Below are 25294 nucleotides of genomic sequence, written 5' to 3' on the forward strand. Positions count from 1 at the left end.
TTTCAGGCACAAGATTTTAATAATCATTAAAGAATGAGACAATGAATTCAACACAGAGATAGATAACAGGTGCAACAAAGGCATTTCATGACATTTCAATTGGTCTTGTCGCCCAACCTACTGGTTAAGGCCTGAGTTTTATGGATCCTACCTTCCTCACCAAACGGAAACATACACTGTGGCCGTACCTAGTGCATATCCACATGAGAGACAGCTACCCTTTCAGATAGTGTAATAAATACATCACATGCACACGCCCCCCACACACCCTACTTAACCAGTTTCTCAAATAGGGAAGTAATAAGGATCTTGGAATTTTCAAGTTTTCCCACCACTGAAACACATACACATTAAAATCACACTTTAAAACACTGATTCTGCTACAGAAATAAAAGAGTTAACGAGTGGTGTCATGACACATCTCTAGTTTGTTTTCCCGAATCACGCTCACACAGCGGCTGGCTTGCCACGGCTCCTCAGGTGCTTCGGACTGAAGGCGTCACAGTTCACTGCACCCGGTGACAGACGGCTCACAGAACACAGGAAAGGCCGTTTTAACGCTTCAGTCGGACAGTCTCCAGCTGTCCCCGGAGGCCGGGAGCGTCCCTGCGGTCCTGTGCCCTCTTCCCACCAGGCCGTGAGCCTCTCCAGTCTGCTCCTGCGAGCTCCAGGGAAGAGGGAGGACCACAGGGCCCGCTCGGGGCCTGCTCTGACCAGCACTTGAGCAAGGGGAAGGTCCGTGCGGGCTGGTGGCACCCACAGAGCCCCGTGAGCGGGGCCAGGGCAGGCGGCTGACAAGGCACAGAGGCAGGAAGAACAGGTCCAGCTTGGCTGGCAGGAGGGCACTCGTGAGGGGGAATCTGTGAGGCTGGGGGCTTCATTTCCAAAAAGAAAGGATTCCTTACTCTGCCGGGCAAAGCTGGAGGGTGTGCAGAGGCAACCGGCAGACTTGTGCGGAGAACAGAACTGGGGCTGGGCCAGCAGCTGTGACAGGCCTGCAGGGCTGGCACGCGGGGATGGGGCGGGGGCTGCATGCAGAGCCCAGCCCCCTGGCAGGTCAGCAGCAGGCACTGCCAAGGCACCAGCAGACCCCGGGCAGGCCCAGACCCCAGGCGGGCCATGCACATCAAGCCTCTGAGGGGAGGAAAGGAGGGAGAGAGGCTTAAATAGATCTATCTTTAGTCCAAGTTCCTGGTGCCCATCCCAGCCTGAGCAAGTGCAGAGCGGTGAAACAGTTCCCACATCCAGAAACAATTCACGTCTCCCAACCATCACCTCCGGGCTTCGCTGGCAGCTCAGATGGGAAGGCATCCCCCTGCAGTGCAGGAGACCCAGCTTCGATCCCTCACTCAGGAAGATCCCCTGGAGAAGGAAATGGCAACCCACTCCAGTATTCTTGCTGGAGAATCCTATGGACAGAGGAGCCTGGCGGGTTACGGTCCATGGGGTCGCAAAGAGTTGGACATGAGTGAGTGACTAACACACAACCACGACCTTCAGCTTCCCTGAGCTGTCATTACCAAGAAATTAAAAACAACCAATTCACTGTAAGTTCCTAATTGCCATGAACTCCACAAAGCCGCATGACGGGCGGAGGACCCAGCACAGGCGCTGGTGTGAGCCCTTAGTACAGCTGGCGGCTGCCCAGCCCCCGCTCCAGCTTACTGGGGCCACCGCGCAGGGGACACAGGTGACTTCGTGAGGCTCAACTCAAAGCCCCTGCCACCCAATCACCTAGCTTCTTCCTGGGTCCAGACTGCTTCCCTCCACTAGCCAAGGAGGGAGAGGTCACCGGCGGGAGAAAGGTCAGTCTTCAGGTTCCCAATACGGCTGAATCGAAGCCAACATTTTTCAGGACATAATCATTCAAATGACAGAAGTGGGCGACTCCATACTAACGCACTAATTGTGGGAAGACTTATCACACATCCACTGTGTACGGAACGCTTTCTAGTGACTGGCTCCCCCCCAATAACAGAATCATCTAGAAATGGCACACCGCAGAAGGCAATCCCGTGACTTTCTTCTGGTTGCGTATAAAAAAACGAGTCAGCTTGGGACTCAAGCACAAAGAGCGGTGCAAAAGCAAGAACTGAGGAGCCCTGCCAACACCTGCTCGTTGCACACTGCATGCCTCCCACCCAGACCGCAGTCTGGAGAGCAGCTGCCGGCCCATCTGCCCAGAGGCCTCCTCACCTCAGCCCTCCCACTCCAGTCCCCACTGGCAGCCTCCGAAAGAAGCCCTCTTGTTATGGATCCATGCGGAGCTGAAAGCCCCAGTTTAAGCGAGGCATGGGCATCAGCACCATGGCTGCTGGCTTCCTTTGCTCCCCGCCCCCACTCATGAGGGACTGATGTATTCAGGGACTGCGTGGATCTAAACTGGAGAGAAGGAGCCCACACTTCTATCTTTTGGAATCCAGGAAAAGCTCTGATGCACAACACAGCTCTTACACAGGCCCATGGACAAGACTCTCTGGTTCCAGTAAGAGATTTAGGGGTAGCAGTGGGAAGGCCTGGCCTGGAGCAAGACACTGGCCCCACGCCAGCCACGCACGTCCCTTCCTCATCTGCCACGACTCCAGGCCCCCCCACGGATGCTCTCATACCCCTTCCTGATGTCCGTTTCCACACAGGCCTGCCAGGCTGGGTCAGGCAGAACCTCCTCACCACCACGGGTCCATAGCTGGAAGTGGCTGGAACATGCGTCTGTGCTGGGGTTTGAGGCTGCCCTCTCCCCCTACCCCTCCTGTCACTGGGGCAAACCATTTGGCCATGTTGGTGGCTGCTGAGGTTTGACACTGAAGCACTGGCCGGAAGTGGCCTTTGAGGAACCTAGACCAGGGCATATTTGTCTGGTTTCCATTAACAGTGTTAACCAAATAGAGATACAATTCTGTTAGTTCTGCTATAGATCTACTTAAAACTTTGAAACGTTGAGATTGTTCAAAAATTACGTGAGAAAATCACCCATCACCACTAAGTTAAAGACACGCACATCTGAGTGCTTCAGAGCCTCCAATTCCTCCTAGAGTCACGATCCCCACATTTTCCTCTCAGCGTGGACTGCACGCTAAAGCAGCCTGTTCTCGCGGCAGATCTGTGCACCAAAAAGTTGATTTCAAAAGATCCGGCTCTAGTCATCACTGTCACTGCCAGACTCGCTCAACTGCAAGTCATTTCCTATAAAGAGAAAACAGAATCAGACCAAAAGGACACAAGTTTAAAAACAACGCCCCCGTGGTTCTTTGGTTGCCTGTCTGGGCTCTCACACTCCAGTAACACCAGGCTGGCTCAGTTTAATTATGGAGGAAAACTGATTTGGCTCGGCCACAAAACTGGTGCCGTCAACGTTTTAAAAGAATTGCGATTTTTGCATCTGCAAAGGACAGCAATACTGCGCACTGAGGCAGAGCAGGGAAGGACTGGCTACACAGTTTTACATGTCTCAATAAACAGTAAAAACTAGTCATAAATTGACTAGCTAGTGGAATTGTTCATATCAAGTTTCTTTATAAGAGTGAAAATAATAATACCCAGTTGGGTTTCCTGGTCAGGCAGCTAAATTCTGTTTATGCCAATAACCTGCTAATGCAGCATAAACACACACCCAGCCCCTCTGGCTGGAACAGTCATGTTATTTTATACCTCAGATCTGAACTACTGAGCTCTGTAAAACCTTAAATTTTGTTCAGCGTGCAACATCTAGGTTTAGGAGTGAAGAATGTAAAGCTTTTCCATCTAAAAGAATAAGAGGACTCACAGGACCCCAGCTGATACCATCTGGAATAAAACAAAGTGAACTTCTACATTTCTGGATCACTGATCTCTGGGCCACCTCCGCTCAGTGTGTTCTCAGGACCCCAGGGTCCCCGAGGCCCTTTCAGAACACCCCACAAGCTCCTCCCTTTTCTAACTATAAACCTTTGTGATGCCAGATTTTCTTCATAGACTTCTTCAACCCACACAACTGATGGCAAGGCTGAATGCAGAAGCAGATGTAAGACTCCCTACTTTGTAAGGGATTTGCAAAATTTTAAAGCAATGTTACTCTTCACACTAAATATTTTATTTAGAAAACTTTTCATAAAAGTGTTATTTTTATTATCATATGACTATCATTTTTTCAGATGAATTATTGAGTATTTTAAGCACATCTCAGTTTTAATTTCTAATGTGGTAAACACTGACACAAGCTACAAACGTAAAAGCTCCTTGGAGTCCTCAATAATTTTTATGACATAAAGAGGTCTGAGACCAATAAAGGTGACCTCTACTGTTCCAGACGTGGGAAGGAGGGCACAACACCAGCGAGTAACCCCAATCAGAAGAGCCGAGCACCATCGCTTACAAAGAAGGTGACGTGCATGCGAACAGCTCAGCATAATGGAGCTGAAGACTCAGTTCTGAGATCTCTTACTAGTTTATTTGACGCAGGTTCAAACTGATCCATTTGTTTTTTGGAGGAAAAAATATAATGCACGTTACCATTCAGGAAAGTAATACTGTCATCACTCTGTATGTTTTCACATTAGGGTTTAGGAGATTTGTGCTACTCACTGTGACTTCAGGGTTTGTAAGTTGGTTCTGGTTGATGATCCTGGTTTAGGTAACTTCCATACTTTATTGTATATGTGGTATGCAAAGATTAAGGTCTTGCCATTGGAAAAGCTACAAGCCGGGAGAGCTAATAAAGAGCCGTAAAGAGCTAAAAAGGAGCTTAAGGCACTTAACCGTGCACTGGGTGAGTAACATGCACTGAGCCATTTTCGGCTCTTACTCTCTGGGAGGAAAGGAAGCTTAGCACTGACTGGGTAAAACCAAGAGCTGAGTTACACAGTCACAGGAGCTGTGGTCATTCTCCAGTATGAATTCCAGAGGTCTAGTGTAAAACTTAGTTCCCTGAGTCAACGGGGAAGAGCGCCAAGTATACCCGAAATCCAGAAGCTCAGCCTGTATCGTGAGATGGCAGGAGACAGCCTTCGCTGGCGTCACAACAGTGCTGAACCCATTCAGGTAGGGGAGTAGGGCCCGGCACACACGGGAGTGTGTGTGTGTTGGAGTAGGCAGGGAGTGCTCTAGCCCCTAGCGGACAGAGGCCTACAAGGCCGGCCCCACACAAGGGGTCTGTTAGACATCTACAGTGTGGAGCTGAGAGCGACTCTGCCTGCCCCACAGGAGCAGGGTTATGACACCTCCCGAAGTCAGCCCAGGAGGACACCCAGCTCCAGGGACTCCGGGGAGAGGACAGCACACAGACCCGCATCTCCTCGCCTCCAAGACGAAGACGGCTGTGCTCGTTCCCCTCTGCCTTACCACCACCAGCTGTGCTGAGGGCCACAGACACTAGTGTCCCTTTCTTCCCTCCTGCCCAGGGTTGGCTGGTTCCAAACTCACACATCAGCACTTCCAAGAATCCACAAAACTTAATTTGTGCCAAAACAGAAAAGCAAAGAGAAGAAACAGATTTTTAGTTTTGTGCTTCCTGTTTTTACTGCTTTACTTGCTCCTTTCTGCTTCAAACTGTCTTTGCTGGACCCTTTCTGTGAATATCTTCAGGTTTATAGACTCTGGCGTAAGACAGACAGAAGCCACCGCTCCGGCCGGCCCTCCCAGCTCCGCCCCAGCCGGAAGCAGGAAGGCACACTTACTGAGGGTGCTCATGAGCTGCGTGCTTCCTGGCGGCCGCGCGGCTCCGGTCCCGTTGGCCACGGCCGGCCGGCCGCCATAGGGCTGTGGGGGTGCGGGCTGCAGGGGCGACGCGGGGCCGCTGTCCTCACCGCCGCCGCTGGAGCTGTCGTCGTCGCTCCCCGACGAGCTCTCCGAGTCCGAGGAGCTGCTCCCGCTGCTGCTGCTGCTCATCTGCTCAATGATGTCCACCTCGGCCCTCAGTTCTGGAACAGATGACAGGGCGGGGTCAGCGCGTCGAGCTTTCCGCACACAGGGCACGGGGAAAACCCAGAGCAACCAGGGATACCTGAAGATGAGCTCCTGCCTCTCGAGCCCTTAAAGACAGACAAAAGGACCAAAACCAACAAACAAAAACACCTAACATGTCTCCGGAGAGACAATGGAAACATTAATTCACCCAAAGCATCCAAAACGCACACTTGTTCAAGATAAAGCTTCTTTTAAGAAATGGAGTTAAGTCTGTTTGGCTTTATCTGCTTAAAAAAAAAAAAAAGACTGTGAGTGACAGGATTAACACCAAATAGGAGAAGAGCGATATTCTGCTCAGAGGCTGAGCAATATCTGACCAGGACCTGGGAGGTCTGAGCACTTGCTTTGGATCTACCTCTAACCAGCTGGCAGACAAGATGGGAGGCAATCAATTTTCCAGGACGCTCTGGAAAAAGGAAGGGCCAGAGCAGACAGCCTCTGGGGTCCTTTCCAGCTTGCACGTCCCACAAGGCTCATAAGAGGGGCCAAGGCCACTCAAGAATGTCTTTCTCTTCCTCCTCTGTCCTCTTTACACATCTGATGGACAGCCATGCCTTTAGGTGCTGCCTTTGTATTAAACGTAAAGCAGGGAAAGAACATGTTTTACCCGACCACTTCAGTGTCCGTGAACGTATTAAGGACCCACCACAGAACGCATTGGGGAAGATGCCAGATTCCCCTGTCCAAACACACCACGAGACCTTAAATGACTATGGTTCCTTTAAGCGTAACTGGCACCAACCAGCCACTCACGGCCCAACTCCTATTCAGCTAAAGTGAAAACTTCCACAGACAGCATTCCAATGTGCAGGAGGAAAAACAAAATCCAGAGGCTTAACAACTGTGCCCCACACACAGAGTGATCTCGTTTGCAAAGAGACAGTATTTCCACAAGGTGGAAAAGGCAAATTTCCCAAGGGCAACTTTTTATCTTTTCCTGTTTACTGCTGTTGTGGGTTTAATTTTATTTCATAAAACTTCAAAAATATGAAATACAACACTTACCTTCATAGCTTCCTAAGAGTCTGGACAACTAAAACCACCCACTGTGTTGGGGAGAAAGCCACGGTGAGCTCTGTCTCAGGCTTGCACTGGAGAGAGCTTGACCGGAGAGCTAAGTCCTTCGAGGCCACTGGTCCTCATGGAGCTTTCCTACTCCACACTTTGTGTCAGTACAAAGCACTGGCTGAGGAATTTAGCCCAGACACTGTATTTACATTGGCCTGCTTGGTTTTCATCCCCAGCACCTGGAAATTCTCTCTTCCAAAGCCTTAAAGGTGTGCCACATGGACCTTCAGATGGTAGACAGGCTTGTTTAAACCCTGGGCCCCTAAGCAGACTGCTGCAAAGACAGCCACAGCCCAAGTCTCTAAACTCCCCCTTATCAAACGAGGTGAGTGGGAACCCCGCACACCCGTCACCTCTGGAAAGGTGACCCCTGCATAAACTGCTACAGTGGCAGAGAACGCCCGTGCCACCAGCCCTGCGACCTCCACAGAAACATCAATGCCCTCCTCCAAGTTGCTACCGGGGCTCCAGAAACCGCTCTCTACCTCTTTTGATGTCATCCAGCTGAGGTTCAGGTGAGGGGTTATCTTTTAAGGGAGAGGTTTTAGGTCCAGCCGGAGGCTTCGTTGGCGCTCTGAACGGCATAGGTGGGGGCGGCGGTGGCGGCGGCTGGGACGGCTGTGGGGGTCGAGGGGGCTGCTGCTCCATTCGGGCTTGGATTTTACTGCTCCCCTCAGCTCTGAAACGAGAAACGGCCTGTGAATTGAAGGGGCAAAAACAGTGGTTCTCAGATCTGCCCCAGTTACCAAGTACCTGGAAGCAGCTGCAGAACCGCAGGCTCCAGAAGACTGTGCGTGTAATGCCACCACACCACCTACTCCTGCTGCTGCGCCCGCTCTGCCCTGTGCACCAGAGACACACGCATACGAGACTCGCTGCCCTCAGGCTCACGTTTCTTTACCGAGCAGCAGCTAAGGCGCTGAGGTAGGATATACTGTGATTATGAGAATCCATCTGAGTAATGGAAAATGTAACTACTCAACTTCTGCACACTATAAAGTTAAAACCACAGGCAAATGAGTTATTAAAGATAACTAGCTCTGGAAATACTGGCCTGTTTGCAGTTTTTTCCCCATTATCTATTTATCACTTGCTCATTTTTTCACAGGCCAGCTCTTGCTGGCAGACAGACAGAGCATTCCACCTCAGACCTAGGAAGTACCATCCATCAACAATTTCTTTTGTAAATGGACTAGCTCAGCATTTTTCAAACTTTGCTGCTGCTGCTGCTGCTGCTAAGTCACTTCAGTCGTGTCCGACTCTGTGCAACCCCACTTTGGGGAATCTCTATTAAAGTGCAGACTCTGACTTAATAGGTCCTAAAATCTCGTATTTTTAACAAACACTGAAGTGATAAAACACTGCTGGTTCCCAGATGACACTGAGTAGTAACAGAAACCCCCTCAAACCATCAAGCTTCTGACAGGCTAACCGCAGCCCCTGGCTGGAGGAGGTAATCTACCAACACACTGAGCAGCAGGAGGGGGCTCCGTGGCGTCTGCCCGGCAGAGCTCCCTGCGGCCCTGAGCTCAGGCAGGCATCAGCGCACCGACCCCGTCTCTTCATCTGTGTGCGTGTGTGCGGAAGGTAACGCCACCTTTCCAAAAGTTACTTGTAAAAGTCAGACAATGCGTGTGAAACATCTGGCACAGTGCCTGGCCTGTGATAAGACTTCAGTAAATGGTGGGTACCTTTTCTTTTTGTGGAATGAGCGAAGAAAAACAGCCTGAGGAAGCATACACAGGAAAACATCGGACTATAATGCTCTCTTTAAAATTTACTCTAGTACAGTAATTACTGTATCACTAATAGAACCACTGGGTTACTTCTACCTAGAGAATAAAATTTGACTTTAAAATAAAATCTAATTGGCCTCATATGACACATGTAATGCCTGTCAAATTAAAAATTAAAAGAGAGCTCACTATTCAAAGAAATTAGGTAAAGCTTCGATATTATAATAATCTCAAATGCATCTTATAAAAATTTGTTGTCCCTCTAAAAAAGAATATATATTACTTAATTACTCTTTCATAATTTTAAGTCTGTAAACTTAAATCTTATCCCTTTGGTGGTACTGTATCAACCACCATGAGATTAATAAAACTGACTTAATCATAAAGCACAGCCCTCTCCCCAGTGACTTCTACGTTTCAGGTCTTAAAAACATTATTTATTTTCATTGCCTTTGAGGAAAAGACATTTTATTGACTTGTCTGAGAAGACACAGGTGGGAGTTGCTGAGCCTGCCAACAGGACACTAAGTTCCCAGACGGGCACACTCATAGACAAGGTAAGTCTACAGAAACAGCACAGCAACCTTTATCTGCTTTTTTACATACCGCGTCTTCTTGACCTGGATGCTGCTGCTGAGCTTTTCCAGCACATACTCTCCAGTGTCGTGATTGATGATCAGCACACAGTCCTTCTGGTAAGGCCGCTTGTTCCCCTTGAACACAGTCATCGGTGGTGTGGATCCCTTTTCCGCCACAAAAGAACAATTCAGACAATCAAATCAGATACCCCAGTTATGAATATCAAGACTGAATTTAGAGCTGGCTTTATTTCAGCATATCTTTTATCAGAACTACCCAAACAGGAATAGAAAGGGGACTTCCTTGGTGGTCCAGTGGCTAAGACTCTGTGCTTGCAACGCAGGGGGCCCGGGTTCAGTTCCTGGTCAAGGAACTAGATCCCACATGCTGCAACTAAGACTCAGCACAGTCAAATAAATAATTTTTTTTTTAAAGAAATAGAATAAGCTGATTTGCATTTTATTTTTGCTTGGGAAGGCAGGAGTTAAAGAGGAAATAATATAGCAAGAATCTATAACTGTGCAACTAGCTCTAAGTAATCAAGAAATAAATATAGAATTTTTAAGTTACTGTACATTTTCCAGAGATTTGGGAAATGTTACAAATAATAATAAAGTGTGAACTGGGAAACACAAATGACGTGTTCCTGTCTGACAGAGTAGAGCTCTCACTATGAGCAGTAGAGCGATCTCTGCATTTCCTTGTAATTGGAGAGTCCGGGCTTCCCCTTCATGCTAAGTGACCACACACCTTCTCCAAGCTCACTGTTCTGGCTGGTTCAAGTACCTCAAGCCACTAACCTGCCTAAGGCTTTCCATGACTGCCCAGTGCGTAAGGCCCAAGCAGAAACTCTTCAGACCAGCCACCTGGTCCCTCCACTGCACCTAGCTTCTCTCACCCCGGGGCTCCACGGGTTCCAGAGAAGAAGGCACCAACCAGTCCGCTCTCAGAACCGCAAGTTCTGTCTTGCAGGGATTTAACAAGGATTCTGTGCGCGACATCCCAACCCCTCCCTCCCTCTCAATTAGTCAACCTTCAAATCTGCTCAAAGATCACTTCCTCAGGCAAGTCTCCCTAGACTTTCTAAAGTAAGTGCTACGTTTTCCTACAGTTATTTAAACTCCCTAAGGAGGAGAAACATGCTTGTTTTCTTCAAGACTATATTCTCAGTACCTAGTAATGAGCCAGCACCACAGTGGGTGGATGTTAGTATTTGCCGAATGTATCGTTTAATCCCCTGGATGGAATCAGAAATTGGTTGGCTCCTTGACTCCTGGTTCATACAGTAAAAATTAAGAGCTGGAAGGGACCCTAGGGATCATTTATCTAACCTCTTTATTTTACATTTGGGAAACGAAGGTCCAAAGGGAGATGATGTAACCTGCCAAAGGCAACAACTAACGAGACAGCTGTTTGAACTGGCAGATGGTTTTTTGTCAGCACAACGCTTCCCAAGGCTCTCTGTCCAGAGCCTTTTGATTCTCTCACTGGTTACCAAGAACTTATCATGTTCCAGGACAGGCCTGGGGCATGCATGTGTTCATTATGACTATTCTGTCTGATCCTTGTGATCAGAGTGGTACCTGGTAAGACTTCAACAGCGTCTCTCTGCGAGGGTTCTCCACTCAGCTTTTAACCTACAGCTCTGAACCTAGGTCCTGCCTGAAACCACCAGCCTGCACATCACCCCTGCCAGATTCAAGAACCACGCTGATCTCGCCCCTGCCTCTCCATGCCCCTAAGCTGTTGCTGTTTTATACCCGTAGAGCACTCGGACCTCTTTCTCTGTAGCTGTTGGGAGAGGCTACATATGTCTAAAGGAGGAGCCACGTTCCACCTTGCCTTCTTAGGAACAAATGGGGAAAGGGAGTTTGGGAAAAACGACAAAGAATTTTTTTTTTACTCAGGAGCCTGGGAAGCATGAATTCCATCCCATCTGACCCCCATAGTTCCTTTTCTCCTTATGTTGGCACTTCAGAAATCTAGAAGTTTTTATTTTATTTAATTTTTTTTTAGAAGTTTTTAAAAAGGAGGAAATCAAATTGCAATAACAATATGAGGATTCACTGTGATTCCACATTAAACAACAACAACGATGTAATAAAACCTACAGGGATATGTGGCAGCGTAATTGTGACTTCATCTCCTTTGCCGACCTGAAGCTCTCCTTCACAGGAAGTGTCTATAGATGCCGGCTTAAAGTCATCTAAAGGGAAAGAAAAAAAGCATTTATCCACCAGGTTACTTGTATTAAGTGCTTGCACGGCATTCGCATGTACGAATGGAAATTTTTTGTAACTCAGATAAAATAAAATACAAACCACTTAGAATGTCTTAAAATGTTATCTCACTGTGGAAAATTTCTCATATACAACAGCAAAGAGAATAATATAATGAGTCCTACACACCATCACCCAGCTTCATTACCAGTTCTGGGACAATATTGTTTCATCTATACCTCCATATACTTTCCCTCTTATCCCCACTGGATACTTCTGAAGGAAAAAGGCTAGAATTTATATAACTTTTCATTAAGCAGATACTCCTTTCCCCTAAGTGACAGATGAAAATTCATGTCTTATTACCTACAATGAGGTGTTTTATTAGGGTTATTATAAGGATGAAAAGCAACAGAGTATGTTTTTAAAACCCTGTGATTGTAAAACACAATATGAAACATGAAAGGTCACAGCATTTTTATAAGAACTGTCAAAGTTAGGATTTGCCACACTTAAGTTTCATAGCTTTAACAAGAATATTCCTATAGATATCTGGAGCAGAAAGTTGCACTGTATTTCCAAAGGTTAATCCTGCCCATGTTTCTGAATTGCAGTTAAGGCACAGCGTGAACAGCTATCTTACTGCCTTTTAACACAAACCTGCCTCAGACTGCAGGCCAGGTACTTCTGTGAAGTGTCTTATTTACACTGCACATTGCCCTTCATTCTGCTACAACATCAACTTAGTAAACGGCTCAGGAAATGATGCTGCTCTTTTCACATTCCCAAAACCCAGCCCCTCAGAGGGCTGATCTGCTGTCAGCAGGAAGCAGAGTAATGGCCTGGCAAGTGACCACAGGAAGACAGAAGTTCATCACCTACTACGCCCCGTTTCAAGGTGTTGAGTCACATCTAAGAACTCCTCGGACAAAAACAAGTCTTAACCAGTAATGGGGCTACCGGGACGCGAAACCAGGAGTCTGTGAATCATAGTGGGATGCTCTGGCGGCCAATTCTTCACCCAGGATACAGAGTGGAAAGGCCCTCCCTCAACAGAGTCTGTAATCATGGAGAAAAAAAGAGGTCCAGCATAATGACTATCTGCACATTCCTTATGCCTGCTGGCTTTTGCTTCCAAACATAGATCAAGCTCTAACTTATTCCTGGCTCTCCAATCCTAATTTTACTTTCCACCCACAAGGGACTGGGTCTGGAGAAAAAGTGAGGGGTAGACTGGTGACCTCAAAAAGACATCAAAGCGTGAGACAAGCTGGCACAGATATATGGAGGAAAAGAAGGCGGACGGAGCGCAGAGCTGCCGGCTCTGGAGCTGCAGCCTGGCGTCGCGGAGGCCAGAACCAAAGGGGGCAAGGAAAGAAAAGACGGGAAGGAAATGGAACAGGAGGGAGTGGAGGCCAACGCCGCGGAAAACGAGAAGAGCTCCTGAAGTGTGGAGATCCCCAGTGGGGATCGGCGTGTGGATCGAGGGGGAGGGGGAGGCTGCAATACAAAGAAGCTGGAAACTGATGTGGGGTCGCAGCCCTTCGGGAGTAACAGAGGGACGTGAAGGTGCGGGGCGCAAGAGGGTCCAATGACCTTCGGAAAAAGCAATTGGTAGCGCAAGGCGGAGAAATCCTGGGAGCTGAGAAAAGGGACTGGTCTGAGAAGAGGGAGCTGGGAAAAAAAAAACAAAGGAAAAACCCGAGGTCCCCCGAGGGAGGGGACGCCGGCCAGGCCCCCTGGCCTTCTCCGGGGCAGAGGGCGACCGGGCGGCGGACTCACAGCGGATGGTGTGGAAGGAGGCCCGCGGCCGCTTCTCGAAGCTCTCCCCGAGCCGCAGGCAGTGCTCCTCGCGGTCCAGCAGCGGGTTGGCCGTCCCGTTCATGGCCCCGCACGGGCCTCGCGCCCGCCCGGGGGCCCTCCTGGCGCGGCCTCGGCCCGAGCCGCCGGCGCCGGCGTCCGGGGGAGCCGCGCTGCCGGGACAGCGCTCGGGGGCGCGCGGGGAGCCGAGCCGGCGCCCACCCGCGCAGGCCGGAAACGAGCTCGGGCCTGCGCGTCTGGGCGGGGGACGCCTCCGAGGAGACCCGACGGCGGAACTTCCGGCGCCGAGGAGGGACTTCCGGGCCCGCAGCGGAAGCAGCGGGGGCGGTGCCATGGCCGAAGAACTTTTCCGCCAGGAGAATCCGGTTTCGAGGCCTCTCTGCAGGGCGGGGGGTGGGTGTTGGCCAGACGAAGGGTTTTGGTTTCTTTTTCTCCCCGCGGTGGCTCCCAAGTTCTGCTTCTGAGGCTGCGCCTGGCTGGGGGCTCAGCGCGCCCGGCCCCACCCTTCAGGGGAACCTAGGAACTGCTGACCGGGGCGCCCAGCGCGCGGTGGACTAGGCTCACGCGGGTCGCCGCCGCCCCTCGCGGCTGGGCGGCCCGGCTCATCCGCAGGGTCCTGGCGGCCCCACTCTCCGCGTCCCTGAGCCTCTTTTTCGTCCCTTTCGCGCGCCCAGGGCGGCGCGAGGGCCTCGGTTCCCGAAAGGGACGCCCCCTGGGGTTCATGAGCCAGACTCAGGCCACCCGGGCGTAGTAGCTCCGTTTTCCGCGAAAAACGCCGTCTCTCGCGTCCTTGGCGACGGTGACCGACCGCCTCCGGCTCGGACAGCCGTCGTGGTTGTTTTTAAAGACACCCCCGTTTCACGGAGACCGAACCCTGAGGAACCGTAAGGTTTCTCAGTCAGTTCTTGAGAGTGACTTTTTTTCCTGACTAAAGCGGCTTACTGACTTCGGGTTGGAATTAAGCCTTTCTGTGCGTGAGAGCCCTGGCCGCTGGATGTCAGCCGCTGAAGGCGGGGGTCTGTGTCTTGCTCTTTGTGACCTCTTCTGTAGTGGGGTAGGGCTTTGTGTAGGGTCAGCATCTAGTAAATGTTTGCGGAATTGAAATGTTAAGTGAAAGAACTAATCAAGAACCGCTAACTGAGCATCTTAAAAAAAAAACCTGTTCTAGAACCCCCCCCCCCCGGAATGTCTTTTTTTTTTTTTTTCTTTCCTGCGAAGTATCCGATGCTGCTTCAGGCTTGAACCCAGCCTGAGGGACCACATCTGAGAGTACCCTGCCTGTGTCTGTGGTATCCGCTTGAAGTTCTCAGGTTGTTGAGGAATGGAGAATCTCCAGCAGTGTTAAATGTTTAACATATGACCATCCACGTAGGAGATGGCTGCTTTGCAAAGGAGAGGGCTGCAGACAAGGATTCTCAGCTCTGAAGAAGAGGAGAAACTGAAGAGAGACCAAGCTTTAGTGTCTGATTTTAAACAGCAGAAACTGGAAAAAGAGGCTCAGAAGAACTGGGACCTTTTTTACAAAAGAAACAGCACTAATTTCTTCAAAGATAGACACTGGACTACCAGAGAGTTTGAGGAGCTCAGATCATGTAGAGAGGTAAACTAATACTGCACCTTGTTTGAACGATTCTTCATTTAAAATGTGTAGAAGAGGGGTGTTTTATTGCATTCCCAGGGCGAGTGTGAGGTAGAAAATTTATGAAACCTGTCAAAGGCTTCATGAATTTTTGTAGCTTAGATATACACTGTCTCAAATAGTTTTAGAAGTTGCTGAGTTGTAAAATACAGAGGAGAGAGGACTTTAGTGAGCATTTTCTGTTTCTTTAAAGCTAATCTGAAAGTTGTAAATATTGAGTTCATACTGAATGATTTCAGTGACAGGTTCATAATGATAATGGTGATGAATGCTTCACCACACCCCTTTACATGAACTTAACAGTAGTGTTCTGTAATTTAAACCTTAAAGTAACATGTTGAACTTTAGCGTTAGTGTTATTCCCACTTGCTGATGAAACTGAGGGACAAAGCTGTGTAAGTGACTTGTTCAGACAGAACGCAGGGTGAGGGGAAGAGTTCAGATTTGCGTGCAGGCAGTTTAACCTCAGAGCATGTTGTGTTAGCCATTACGCTGTTGTTTTCTCCACACCAGATTACCCAGTGTCGGACAACAGATGAGGCATCGGTTGCTTCGGGTTATCCATTCACTGGTTAATTGTCTACTCCATGGGGGCAGAGACCTTGTTTCATGTTCTGGACCTTTTAGTTTGTTTCTTCATTAGGTGGGATGTTGTGTACTGTAACTTTGGGTTCTCTTTCCTCAGTTTGAAGATCAGAAATTGACTATTCTTGAAGCTGGCTGTGGGGTTGGGAACTGTTTATTCCCACTTTTAGAAGAAGATCCAGATATCTTTGCCTATGCCTGTGATTTTTCTCCAAGAGCTGTTGAATATGTCAAGGTTGGTGCACCATCCGTGTGTTGTTATGTTTCTATTTTCCTAGACTTGTTGGACCTGACTTCTATACCCATTTTCCCAATTCCGGTCCTCTTTCTGAAGGACCGGCTGTGATCACTGTAAATGTAGTTTTCCTGTGTATGTGCATGTATAATACATAGAGAAACATAGCATTATTTAGAAAAGTAGAAAGAAATACAAGACAACATCCATAAACTTGTGTTCAGATTTAATGATTGGCAGCATTTTGCTGCTTTTGCTTCATAAACTTTTATAGTGTCATTTATAGTTGTATTTAGTTAAGGACTGCAGCTTACACTTTATTATGTACCTTAAATCTTCTTAGCCTAAAACATTCCTGCCCTTCCCTTTGACTTTTTCCCCAGTGACATCGAGTTTTGGGAGAGCAAGCAATTTTATATAATGAGGTCGCACATTCCAATATGGCTGATTATTTCTGTCTGTCATTGTTTAACTTGTTGCTTTATGCCTTGTATTTTCTGTAAACCAGAAGTTAAATCAGGTAAAATATTTCGAGCAAAAATACTTTAGTAGGTGATGATGTAGCTTTCATATTGCATCCTGTCAGGAGGCAGTAATCTAATCTCAGTGTAAGTAATGCTAGGTTTGGTCACTGGGTTTAAGGTGACTTCCTAATTCCTCTGTTGCACAGGTGTCTTCTTTTTGTCATTAACAGATGTGTGAGGGATTCTTTGGCAACAGGCAGATATCTATTTTTCCATCAACCTTTCACAATTTTAGCACCTAGACTTTTTTAATAGTGATACCACATTGTACTATAACCTACCTTCTTCGCTCTACGTTATATCTTGCCGAGTGGTTTCATCCAGTATATGTAGGTCTACCGCATCTCATTTACCTCTTGTAGTATTTCACAGAATCGATGTGCCATATGGTAATAATTGCCTTGCTGATGATTGTTCAAATTGCTTCTAATTTTTGCTCCCACAAGTAGGATTGATGTAATCAGAATTATACGCATGCCCCAAAACACGTGTACAAGTCTCTGTGGTGACTAATAGAAGAAATGGAACTCCTTGGAGGAAGCATACACATTACAATTTAAATAGATAATGCCAGCTGTCCATCCAGAAAATTATATCAATTTATAATTTCACCAATAATATAAAGGTATTTTTTTCCTCTATGCCATCAACATTTAACATCAGTCCTTTTTTTGGCTGCACTGTATAGTGTGTGGGATCTTAGTTCCTCAATCAGGGATCAAACCCACGCCCCCATGCATTGAAAGCACAGAATCTTACCTCCTGGGCCACCTGGGAAGTCCCACGTCAGTCTTTTCTGTATCTCCCAATCTTATAGGCCAAAAGTACTATCTCCATATTTTAAATTGTTTATTCTTTAAAGTGGAAGATTTTGTGGTATGTAAATAAGCATTAGTGATTCTTCTGCTTGTTTTTCTTCCTTTATTCTACATATAGTTCAGTTCAGTTGCTCAGTCATGTCTTGACTCCTTGCGACCCCATGAATCGCAGCACGCCAGGCCTCCCTGTCCATTGCCAACTGCTGGAGTTCACTCAAACTCAAGTCCATCGAGTTGGTGATGCCATCCAGCCATCTCATCCTCTGTCATCCCCTTTTCCTCCTGCCCCCAATCCCTCCCAGCATCAGAGTATTTTCCAGTGAGTCAACTCTTCCCATGAGGTGGCCAAAGTACTGGAGTTTCAGCTTTAGCATCATTCCCTCCAAAGAAATCCCAGGGCTGATCTCCTTCAGAATGGACTGGTTGGATCTCCTTGCAGTCCAAGGGACTCTCAAGAGTCTTCTCCAACACCACATCAGTTCTTCAGTGCTCAGCCTTCTTCACAGTCCAACTCTCACATCCATACATGACCACAGGAAAAACCATAGCCTTGACTAGACTGACCTTTGTTGGCAAAGTAATGTCTCTGCTTTTGAATATGCTATCTAGGTTGGTCATAACATTCCTTCCAAGGAGTAAGTGTCTTAATTTCATGGCTGCAGTTACCATCTGCAGTGATTTTGGAGCCCAAAAAGATAAAGTCTGACACTGTTTCCTCATCTATTTCCCATGAAGTGATGGGAGCAGATGCCATGATCTTCGTTTTCTGAATGTTGAGTTTTAAGCCAACTTTTTCACTCTCCTCTTTCACTTTCATCAAGAGGCTTTTTAGTTCCTCTTCACTTTTCTGCCATAAGAGTGGTGTCATCTGCATGTCTGAAATATTGATATTTCTCCTGGCAATCTTGATTCCAACTTGTGTTTCTTCCAGTCCAGCGTTTCTCATGATGTACTCTACATAGAAGTTAAATAAGCAGGGTGACAATATACAGCCTTGACGCACTCCTTTTCCTATTTGGAACCAGTGTTGTTCCATGTCCAGTTCTAACTGTTGCTTCCTGACCTGCATACAGGTTTCTCAAGAGACAGGTTAGGTGGTCTGGTATTCCCATCTCTTTCAGAATTTTCCACAGTTTCTTGTGATCCACACAGTCAAAGGCTTTGGCATAGTCAATAAAGCAGAAATAGATGTTTTTCTGGAACTCTCTTGCTTTTTCCATGATCCAGCGGATGTTGGCAATTTGATCTCTGGTTCCTCTGCCTTTTCTAAAACCAGCTTGAACATCTGGAAGTTCACAGTTCATGTATTGCTGAAGCTTAGCTTGGAGAATTTTGAGCTTCACTTTACTAGCGTGTGAGATGAGCGCAGTTGTGCGGTAGTTTGCGCATTCTTTGGCATTGCCTTTCTTTGGGATTGGAATGCAAACTGACCTTTTCTAGTCCTGTGGCCACTGCTGAGTTTTCCAGATTTGCTGGCAGGAGCGTAATGTAGGCCAATCACCGCTCTAAGCATTGGGATAAAGTAGTAAATGAAACAAAACCCTCACCCACGATGGGCTTTGGCAGTGTATGGATTGTCTGTTCAGACCGTTGCCTGTTTTTCTGTCATTTTGTTTCTTATTTTGGGGATATATTCTGTTATATCTGTTGCAAACATTTCTTCCAGTTTATTAGGCATTGTTTTATGGTATTGTTTTATTATAGAATTTAAGTGATCACATCAAATGAATAATCATTTCCTTTTGAGGTACTAAGGTTTTATGTCTTTGGAGTTCTATAATCACAGAGATACGCTTTTTATAATTTTGGTTAAAGGATTTTTAATTAATCTGGAAAAGTTTGACCATTATTTCTCGAGTATTTCTTGAGCTCTTGTTTTCTCCGAGGATTCTGGTTATCTCTCTATTTACACCATTTGCTGTTGTTTCACAGCTCTTGGATGCTGGCTTTTGGTTTGTTTTTAACTTTTTTGCCCTTTGCATTTTCAGTTTGTGTACTTTCTGTTGTCTTATCATCAAGTTCACTGATTCCTTTTAGGCAGTAAGCATTCTTATTGATGAGCCTGTCAGAAGCAATTTTCATTTCTGTTACTATGTTTTTGATTTTTAGCATCTCCCATTGATTTGCAGTTTCTATATCTCTGAAATTACCTATCTGATCTTGAATATTGTCCACCTTTTTCATTAAAGCCTGTAATACGTTAATCATACTTGTTTTGTTTTTTACTGTCCAAACCTGTAGTTCCAGTGTCTGTGTCGTATTCGAGTCTGGTTTTCATGGTTGTCTCTTCACACCATGTTTTTTCTTGCCTTATGGTGTGCCGCCGCCTTCTTCTTCTGTTGAAAGCTAGGTGTGTTATACAGGGCGGTGGATAGGTAATAAGGATTTGTAATAATCTAGACTGGAGTTGTGCTCTGTGTTAAAGTCTGTTGTTGCTATAGTTACCTGTGAGGTTTGTTGTTGCTATGGGCCCGTGAGACTTGAAACTCTGGTGACTTTGTTGCTCCTGTTGGCTTTGGGTCTTCCCTTTGTGCTGCTCCCCATGAAGAGTCTGTCTCTTGCAGCTTTCCCGCAAGTGTTTCTGTTTCTCCAGGAATAGAGCTTTTCTTTGTCATCCCCTCCCCTCCTCTGTCATACTCCGTGGTCATGAGGCCATTCTCTGCAGATGAAGACAAAGTTTGGGCAGAGCAGTGCTCTCCCCAGGGGCAGTGATGTTCCACCAGTGCCCCAAGGACCCAAGGCCCAGATGACTTTTCCCCTGCATGTTAAACCTTTTCTCCCTTAAAGGAGCTGAGAAGGTCCAGCCCCAGAAAGAGCCCCGTTCTTTCTGTGAGAGCCTAAGTGATGTCCCTGGTGGAAACACCTGCTAGGGTGTGGACATCCCGATGGCTTCAGCCCTGGGAGCTTCATGCTGTTTGTCACGTTTCTAGTTTTCTAGAGGCCTCAGGTAAGCAAATGCTTGGGTCCTGCATCTCCCTGAAGGCACCTCTCCCTCTCCACATCTGGGGGTGGCTGGTGGTTCTTTGACCTCTGCTCTCTCGTGGGTTCACATGAAGTTGCTGTCTGTCCCGCTCGTGGCCGTGTTAGGATAGACTCTCCGTCTCTCCACCTCTGCACTGGAGCTGGAATTCTTTTATTTCTCCTAGCGGTCTGCTGTCCTTTAACACAAGTGGATAGAGCTAACTGTTCAGTGAATTGAGGGAGAAGGTCATTTTCCATTCCTGATAATCATAACCTTTGTTCTCTTATCTTTTTAAAAAATTTAGTGTCATTTTGGTCACCTATCTTTTATCATATACACTACTGATCCCTCTAAATACATGGGTCTGTTTGGGGACACTCTTGTGTCTCACCCATCCGTTGGTCCCCATTCTCAAACCGCACTGTTTAGTACTACATTTTGTAATGTGTTTTGATGTCCTGTAGTATGCCTCCTCCTCCATTGTTTTCATCTAAAAATTGTCTTGGCTGTTCCTAAAGGTTTTCACTTCCAGATGAATAAAATTCACCTAACCACATTTCTAGAAATCTGAGGATTCGGTTGAGATTGTAATAAACTCCAATATATAAGCAGAGTTATAGGTAGAACTGACCCATCCTATAACTTTATGTATCTGCTTATTAAGGTCCTTATATTAAAGAAAAGTTTATTATTTTTCTCCATAATGCTGTTATATATGTGTTGAAACCTATTACCAGAATGTACTTGTAGTTTAAAAAAAGTTTTCTTAGCTTGCTGCATCAAGCAACCACCATACCCAGAAGAAGGGTGGGAGCATCTCAGTAAAGGGAGCTGGAAGGACCTCTCATAGGATTCAGGGTTATAGTGGATGAGTCAGAGGAGGGTTAAGGGAGCAGAGGCAGGGTTTGATTTATCTTCCCTCCGGAGTTACATGCTTCTAAATGCTCAGTTTGGAATATGTGATAGACTGTATACGCAGTTAAAAATAATTTGTTGATGTGTTTAAAAGAGATCATCAATAAGGACCTACTGTATCGCACAGGGAACTCAGCTCAATACTCTAATAACACAAATGGGAAAAGAATTCAAAAGAGAAGATGCATGTATATGTATAACTGAATCACTCCTGAAACTAAGGCAGCACTGTTAATCAACTATACTCCAATATAAAATGAAAAAAAAGGAAAAAAAGGAGCAGACTTCTTTGTTAAAATGAGATCTCGCCCCTTCTGGCAGTATTGAGCATCACATGCTTCAGTGTGAACACGACCTGTTGGTCAGTTTGCCCAGCAGCAGTGGTTGTTGAGTTGAGTTGTGTTGTGCAGCAGCGCACACGTGGAATGGCGTCTCCGTGTGTGCTCTGGTTTTCCGTGTGTGCTGTGGTTTTCCGTGCGCATCAGCATGGGTGTTGCATTGAAGGCATTTTGTGTTTTTCTCTCCAGCAAAATCCTCTCTATGACACGGAAAGATGCAAGGTGTTCCAGTGTGATCTGACCAAAGATGACCTTCTGGAGCACGTGCCCCCAGAGTCTGTGGATGTTGTCACATTGATATTTGTGCTCTCCGCAGTTCACCCTGATAAGATGCACCTTGTCTTACAAAACATTTACAAGGTTAGTGATTGCGAGCCTGCATTTGAGGGTTCGACAGCCTGACTTTTCACTTACCTTCCCTCTGAGGCTCACGTGCTGTCTTAGTTCACAGTCTCCCTGTTCTTACAAGGTGGGCTGTGTAGTCGGTGTATGAAAAGAAGTTCTCCTGCGTGAAACATCCACCTTAAATTCTGATTGGCTTAGTGGCCATAGCTGCCCTTCAGAGCTTGGCCGGCCTTGGAGCAGCTGCCTGGGATCTGTGGAGCCCTGCGGTAAAGCAAGAGGGAGCAGGGGCTCCCACACAGGAGCACACGGCATGCTCGAGTTAAACCTTACTTCCCGATGTAGCCACTTCCCTTACCTCTCTGAGCCTCCGTTTCATCACCTGTGGAGTGTTGAGATAATGGTTCCTAGATGTTGGGATTTGGAGCAGGTTATATGAGCTGTGTTCTCAGTGCCCGGTGCAGTGCCTAGTAGTGACGAGTGCTCTTAAAAGTCAGCGTGGTCATTGCTGTCTCTCCCATCGTTTCCGTTAGGACCCAAGCTGCTGCGGCCACCAGCAGGCTGCTGCGGCACTCGGGGAGTGGAGTCGCACTTCCAAGTCATGGGACTCGAGACAGGCCACCTTACCATCTTCCCTTTGATGGTTCAGGTGAAAGTGAAGGATTGAGAAAGCTGGGGAGTTAGATAGCTGGAAAAATGATGGGAGTAGTCAGAGGGTGACTTGCGTGACATTGAAAGTATTACCTTCACAGTGTGGGCAAGACTTTAGAACATTACTGTGGCAGTGAGTGATTAAGGTAAGGTGAAGGGCAAAATCTTTGAAAGACAGAAGCTCAAACCATTGATCCAGCATGTTTGGAAGGGTAATTCCTGTGTATGTTGAAATTAGTTGGAGTTAAAAATGGACTAGTGTATGGATAAGAGCATAAACCAGAAGACACACTCATCATGAAATCAAGGGAAATGACCCTGGAACTAATTGATGCCCTCGTGGCTCAGTGGTAAAGAATCCATCTGCCAGTGGAGGAGACATGGCTTTGATCCCACATCTGGGTTGGGATCGTCTCCTGGAGCAGGAAATGGCAGCCCACTTCAGTACTCTCACCTGGGAAATCCCGTGGGCAGAGGAGCCTGGCAGGCTACAGTCCATAGCGTCACAAAGAGTCGGACACGACTTAGTGCCTAAACAACAGCAATAATACGGGGTAGTGGGTGGTGGTATGATCTGATGACAGGAGGTTCAGAGCTGAAACTTGAGGGGAGAAGGGGGGATGCACAGAAAGGAGCAGTGGGGGGCAAGGAGGACCCTGCCCCATCCCCGCCCTCGGTGGTACTAGGGCCATGGGAGAAAACACTGCCTGCTTGAGAGGTGGCAGGGAAAACCGTGTCCTCGGGGGCAGGCAGGTTGTTAGCACTGGAATGTGAAGGGAGCATTCAGGATACCAGCGATTTCACTGAGGAAGGTTCCAGGGACTAGGAAGGAGCGGGAGACAGGAGTCAGGAATGTCTGGGACTTCGTGGGGATGACAGTGCCCACTGTCAGTACCGTTCATTGTTGTGCTGGAGGTCCCAGTCAGCTGGAAAGCAGCAGAAAAAAGAATGAGAAAGAAAGAAAACATTGTTTTCAAGTAGCCTAATTGTCTAATGAGAAAATATTAAAGAAAATTAATATTAAAGAATTACACAGATATAAGGTGAATGTACTCAGTGCCACAGAATTGTATACTTTATTTAAAAAAGTAACATGCACTGTGTAATCCTGTTCCACTTCATGTTATATTTTACCCTTTTGTTTAAGTTCGAGGTTTTTGGTAGACTTTTTATTTTGGCGGGGGGGATTGACAAGTTGGTTCTAAATTTACATGAAAGAATAAAGAGTCAAAACATTCCTGAAGAAGGAGATGGGGAGATTTATACCTTACCAGATATAAAGGCTTATTACAGCTACAGTTATTAAGACAGATGGTATTTGCAGAGGAACAGAAAAATTGACAAATGGAATATGATAGCTTAGAAGTAGATCCATGTATGTGTGGAAATTTGATAGTTGATAGAGGTGACATTGGAAGATCACTGGGGAAAGGACTGCTCAGGAGGTGATTCGGGGACCACGGGTGGTCCGTGTGGGAAAAGCCCCAAATTGTTTTCTGCTTCACATCTGTATACAAAAGCCACTATGTTTGGATTTAAAGGTGGATTTAAAAACTTAACTGGAAAAGACCAAAGTGTAAGCCTTTCAGAAGAAACTATAGGAAAAAATCTTTGACTTAAGAGTGGGGAAAATTCTCTCAAAGACTGAAAAGCATTCGATGCATGAAGATGATATAATAAAATTAGGAGTTTGTTTTCTTCAAATGATTAAGATGATACAAAGAAACTAGAGAGACCAGGTGGGAAAAGTAACTTAAAATCTGCTCAGCTGAGAGCCTTCCCCGGTAGTCCAGTGATTAAGACTCCTCACTCCACTGCAGAGGGGCATGGGTTTGATCCCTGGTCCTCTGGGAAACTAAGATCCCACGTGCCACTCGCTGTGGCAAAAAAAACAACAAACTATTCAAGTGACAAAGATTAGTATTTCAGAATTTATAAAGAATTCTTGGGTAACAGTAAGAATGACAATGGAAAAACAGTCTTTTTATAGAAGAGAATATACAGATAGTAAGTTAGCATATGATAACCCAGGAAATGGAAAATAAAACCTTAATGAGACACTATTAGATTATAATAAAGTCCAACGGAGCTGAGTATTAATGAGGATATCCCTCTTCTTGATTTAAATGAAAAGATATAGCATATTGTCTGTATTTTAGTAATAATGAAATGTTATGTTAAAACTAAAACAAAACACTGACTTGAGCTGTCTCAGTCCACACCTGGCCTCTGTTGTAACCTTTCTTATGCTAATAAGTTCCATTTCCCCTCCTCCTGTGTTAGCCCCAATAGAATTCCTTTTTCAGCTGACCTGGAGTGAGGGCACGGCAGCCGTGTGAGGCCCCCTACGCGGTGACTGGTTCCTTAATTGGATGTCATGTGCTTCACCAGGAAGTTAGCGGAAGAAGCAGTCTCAGCCTCTGACAGGCAGACACCCTTTGGGCAGCTCTCCAGTTTGAACAGCCACAGAAACACGCTGTTCGTGGTAGAGCTAATTACTGTAGGATGCTAACACTGGGGAAATTTTAAAACCACTTAATTTTAAACTGAAAGGGAACCTTAAACTTGGGTTCCCTTGTTTTTGGAATGAAACGGTAAAGGAAAAATAAACTAAATTTGTTATTGGATTTTGGTCTTCCCTGTGCCACTGACTTGCCTTGAAAGCCCAGGCAAATCACTTGTGCCCTGAGCCTCACTCACCAAGAGAGGGTGTGACTGATCTCACCCGCCATTTTCTGGAGCTGCTGGGAGGATGAGAAAGCCCAGCAAAGGCACAGTCCTGCCTCAGAGGAGGTGTTAGTACCGTAATTTCTGTCTTACGGATGAGAAAGCACATTCAGAAGGATGAAATAACTTGTCTAGGGTCATTCAGCCAGTTAACAGAACAGCTGGCCCATGGATCAGGAGTTCCCAGATTCCTGA

The 25294-nt window shown here is 46.7% G+C and overlaps 2 protein-coding genes and 1 non-coding gene across 6 annotated transcripts in view; 2 read left to right on the forward strand and 1 right to left on the reverse strand.

The window, feature by feature from the left end:
* Positions 1 to 13718, reverse strand: EAF1 (ELL associated factor 1). The gene is made up of 6 exons (XM_040263755.1): positions 13325 to 13718; positions 11435 to 11529; positions 9351 to 9487; positions 7494 to 7687; positions 5652 to 5894; positions 1 to 3183 (listed from the first exon to the last, which is right to left on the reverse strand). Exons 1-6 carry the CDS (start codon positions 13695 to 13697, stop codon positions 3137 to 3139), a joined length of 1089 nt encoding a protein of 362 aa, XP_040119689.1. The 5' UTR covers positions 13698 to 13718; the 3' UTR covers positions 1 to 3136.
* TRNAA-UGC lies at positions 9624 to 9696 on the forward strand. The gene has a single exon. It is a non-coding gene; the product is annotated as a tRNA-Ala (tRNA).
* The window catches only part of METTL6 (methyltransferase like 6), a 16108-nt gene continuing 4489 nt past the window's right edge, over positions 13676 to 25294 (forward strand). For 2 of the 4 annotated variants that reach the window (XM_040263764.1, XM_040263774.1), the window contains exons 1-3: positions 13690 to 14963; positions 15688 to 15822; positions 21569 to 21739. In XM_040263764.1, coding sequence (XP_040119698.1) covers positions 14739 to 14963; positions 15688 to 15822; positions 21569 to 21739 — 531 coding nt within the window. In that variant the 5' untranslated portion in view covers positions 13690 to 14738. Of the gene's footprint in view, positions 14964 to 15687; positions 15823 to 19951; positions 20112 to 21568; positions 21740 to 25294 lie in introns of all 4 variants that reach the window. The other 2 variants (XR_005725031.1, XM_040263766.1) reach the window with 2 other exon arrangements.

The sequence above is a fragment of the Oryx dammah genome, unplaced genomic scaffold (assembly GCF_014754425.2).
Source record: "Oryx dammah isolate SB20612 unplaced genomic scaffold, SCBI_Odam_1.1 HiC_scaffold_2, whole genome shotgun sequence".
NCBI classification, from domain to species: domain Eukaryota; kingdom Metazoa; phylum Chordata; class Mammalia; order Artiodactyla; family Bovidae; genus Oryx; species Oryx dammah.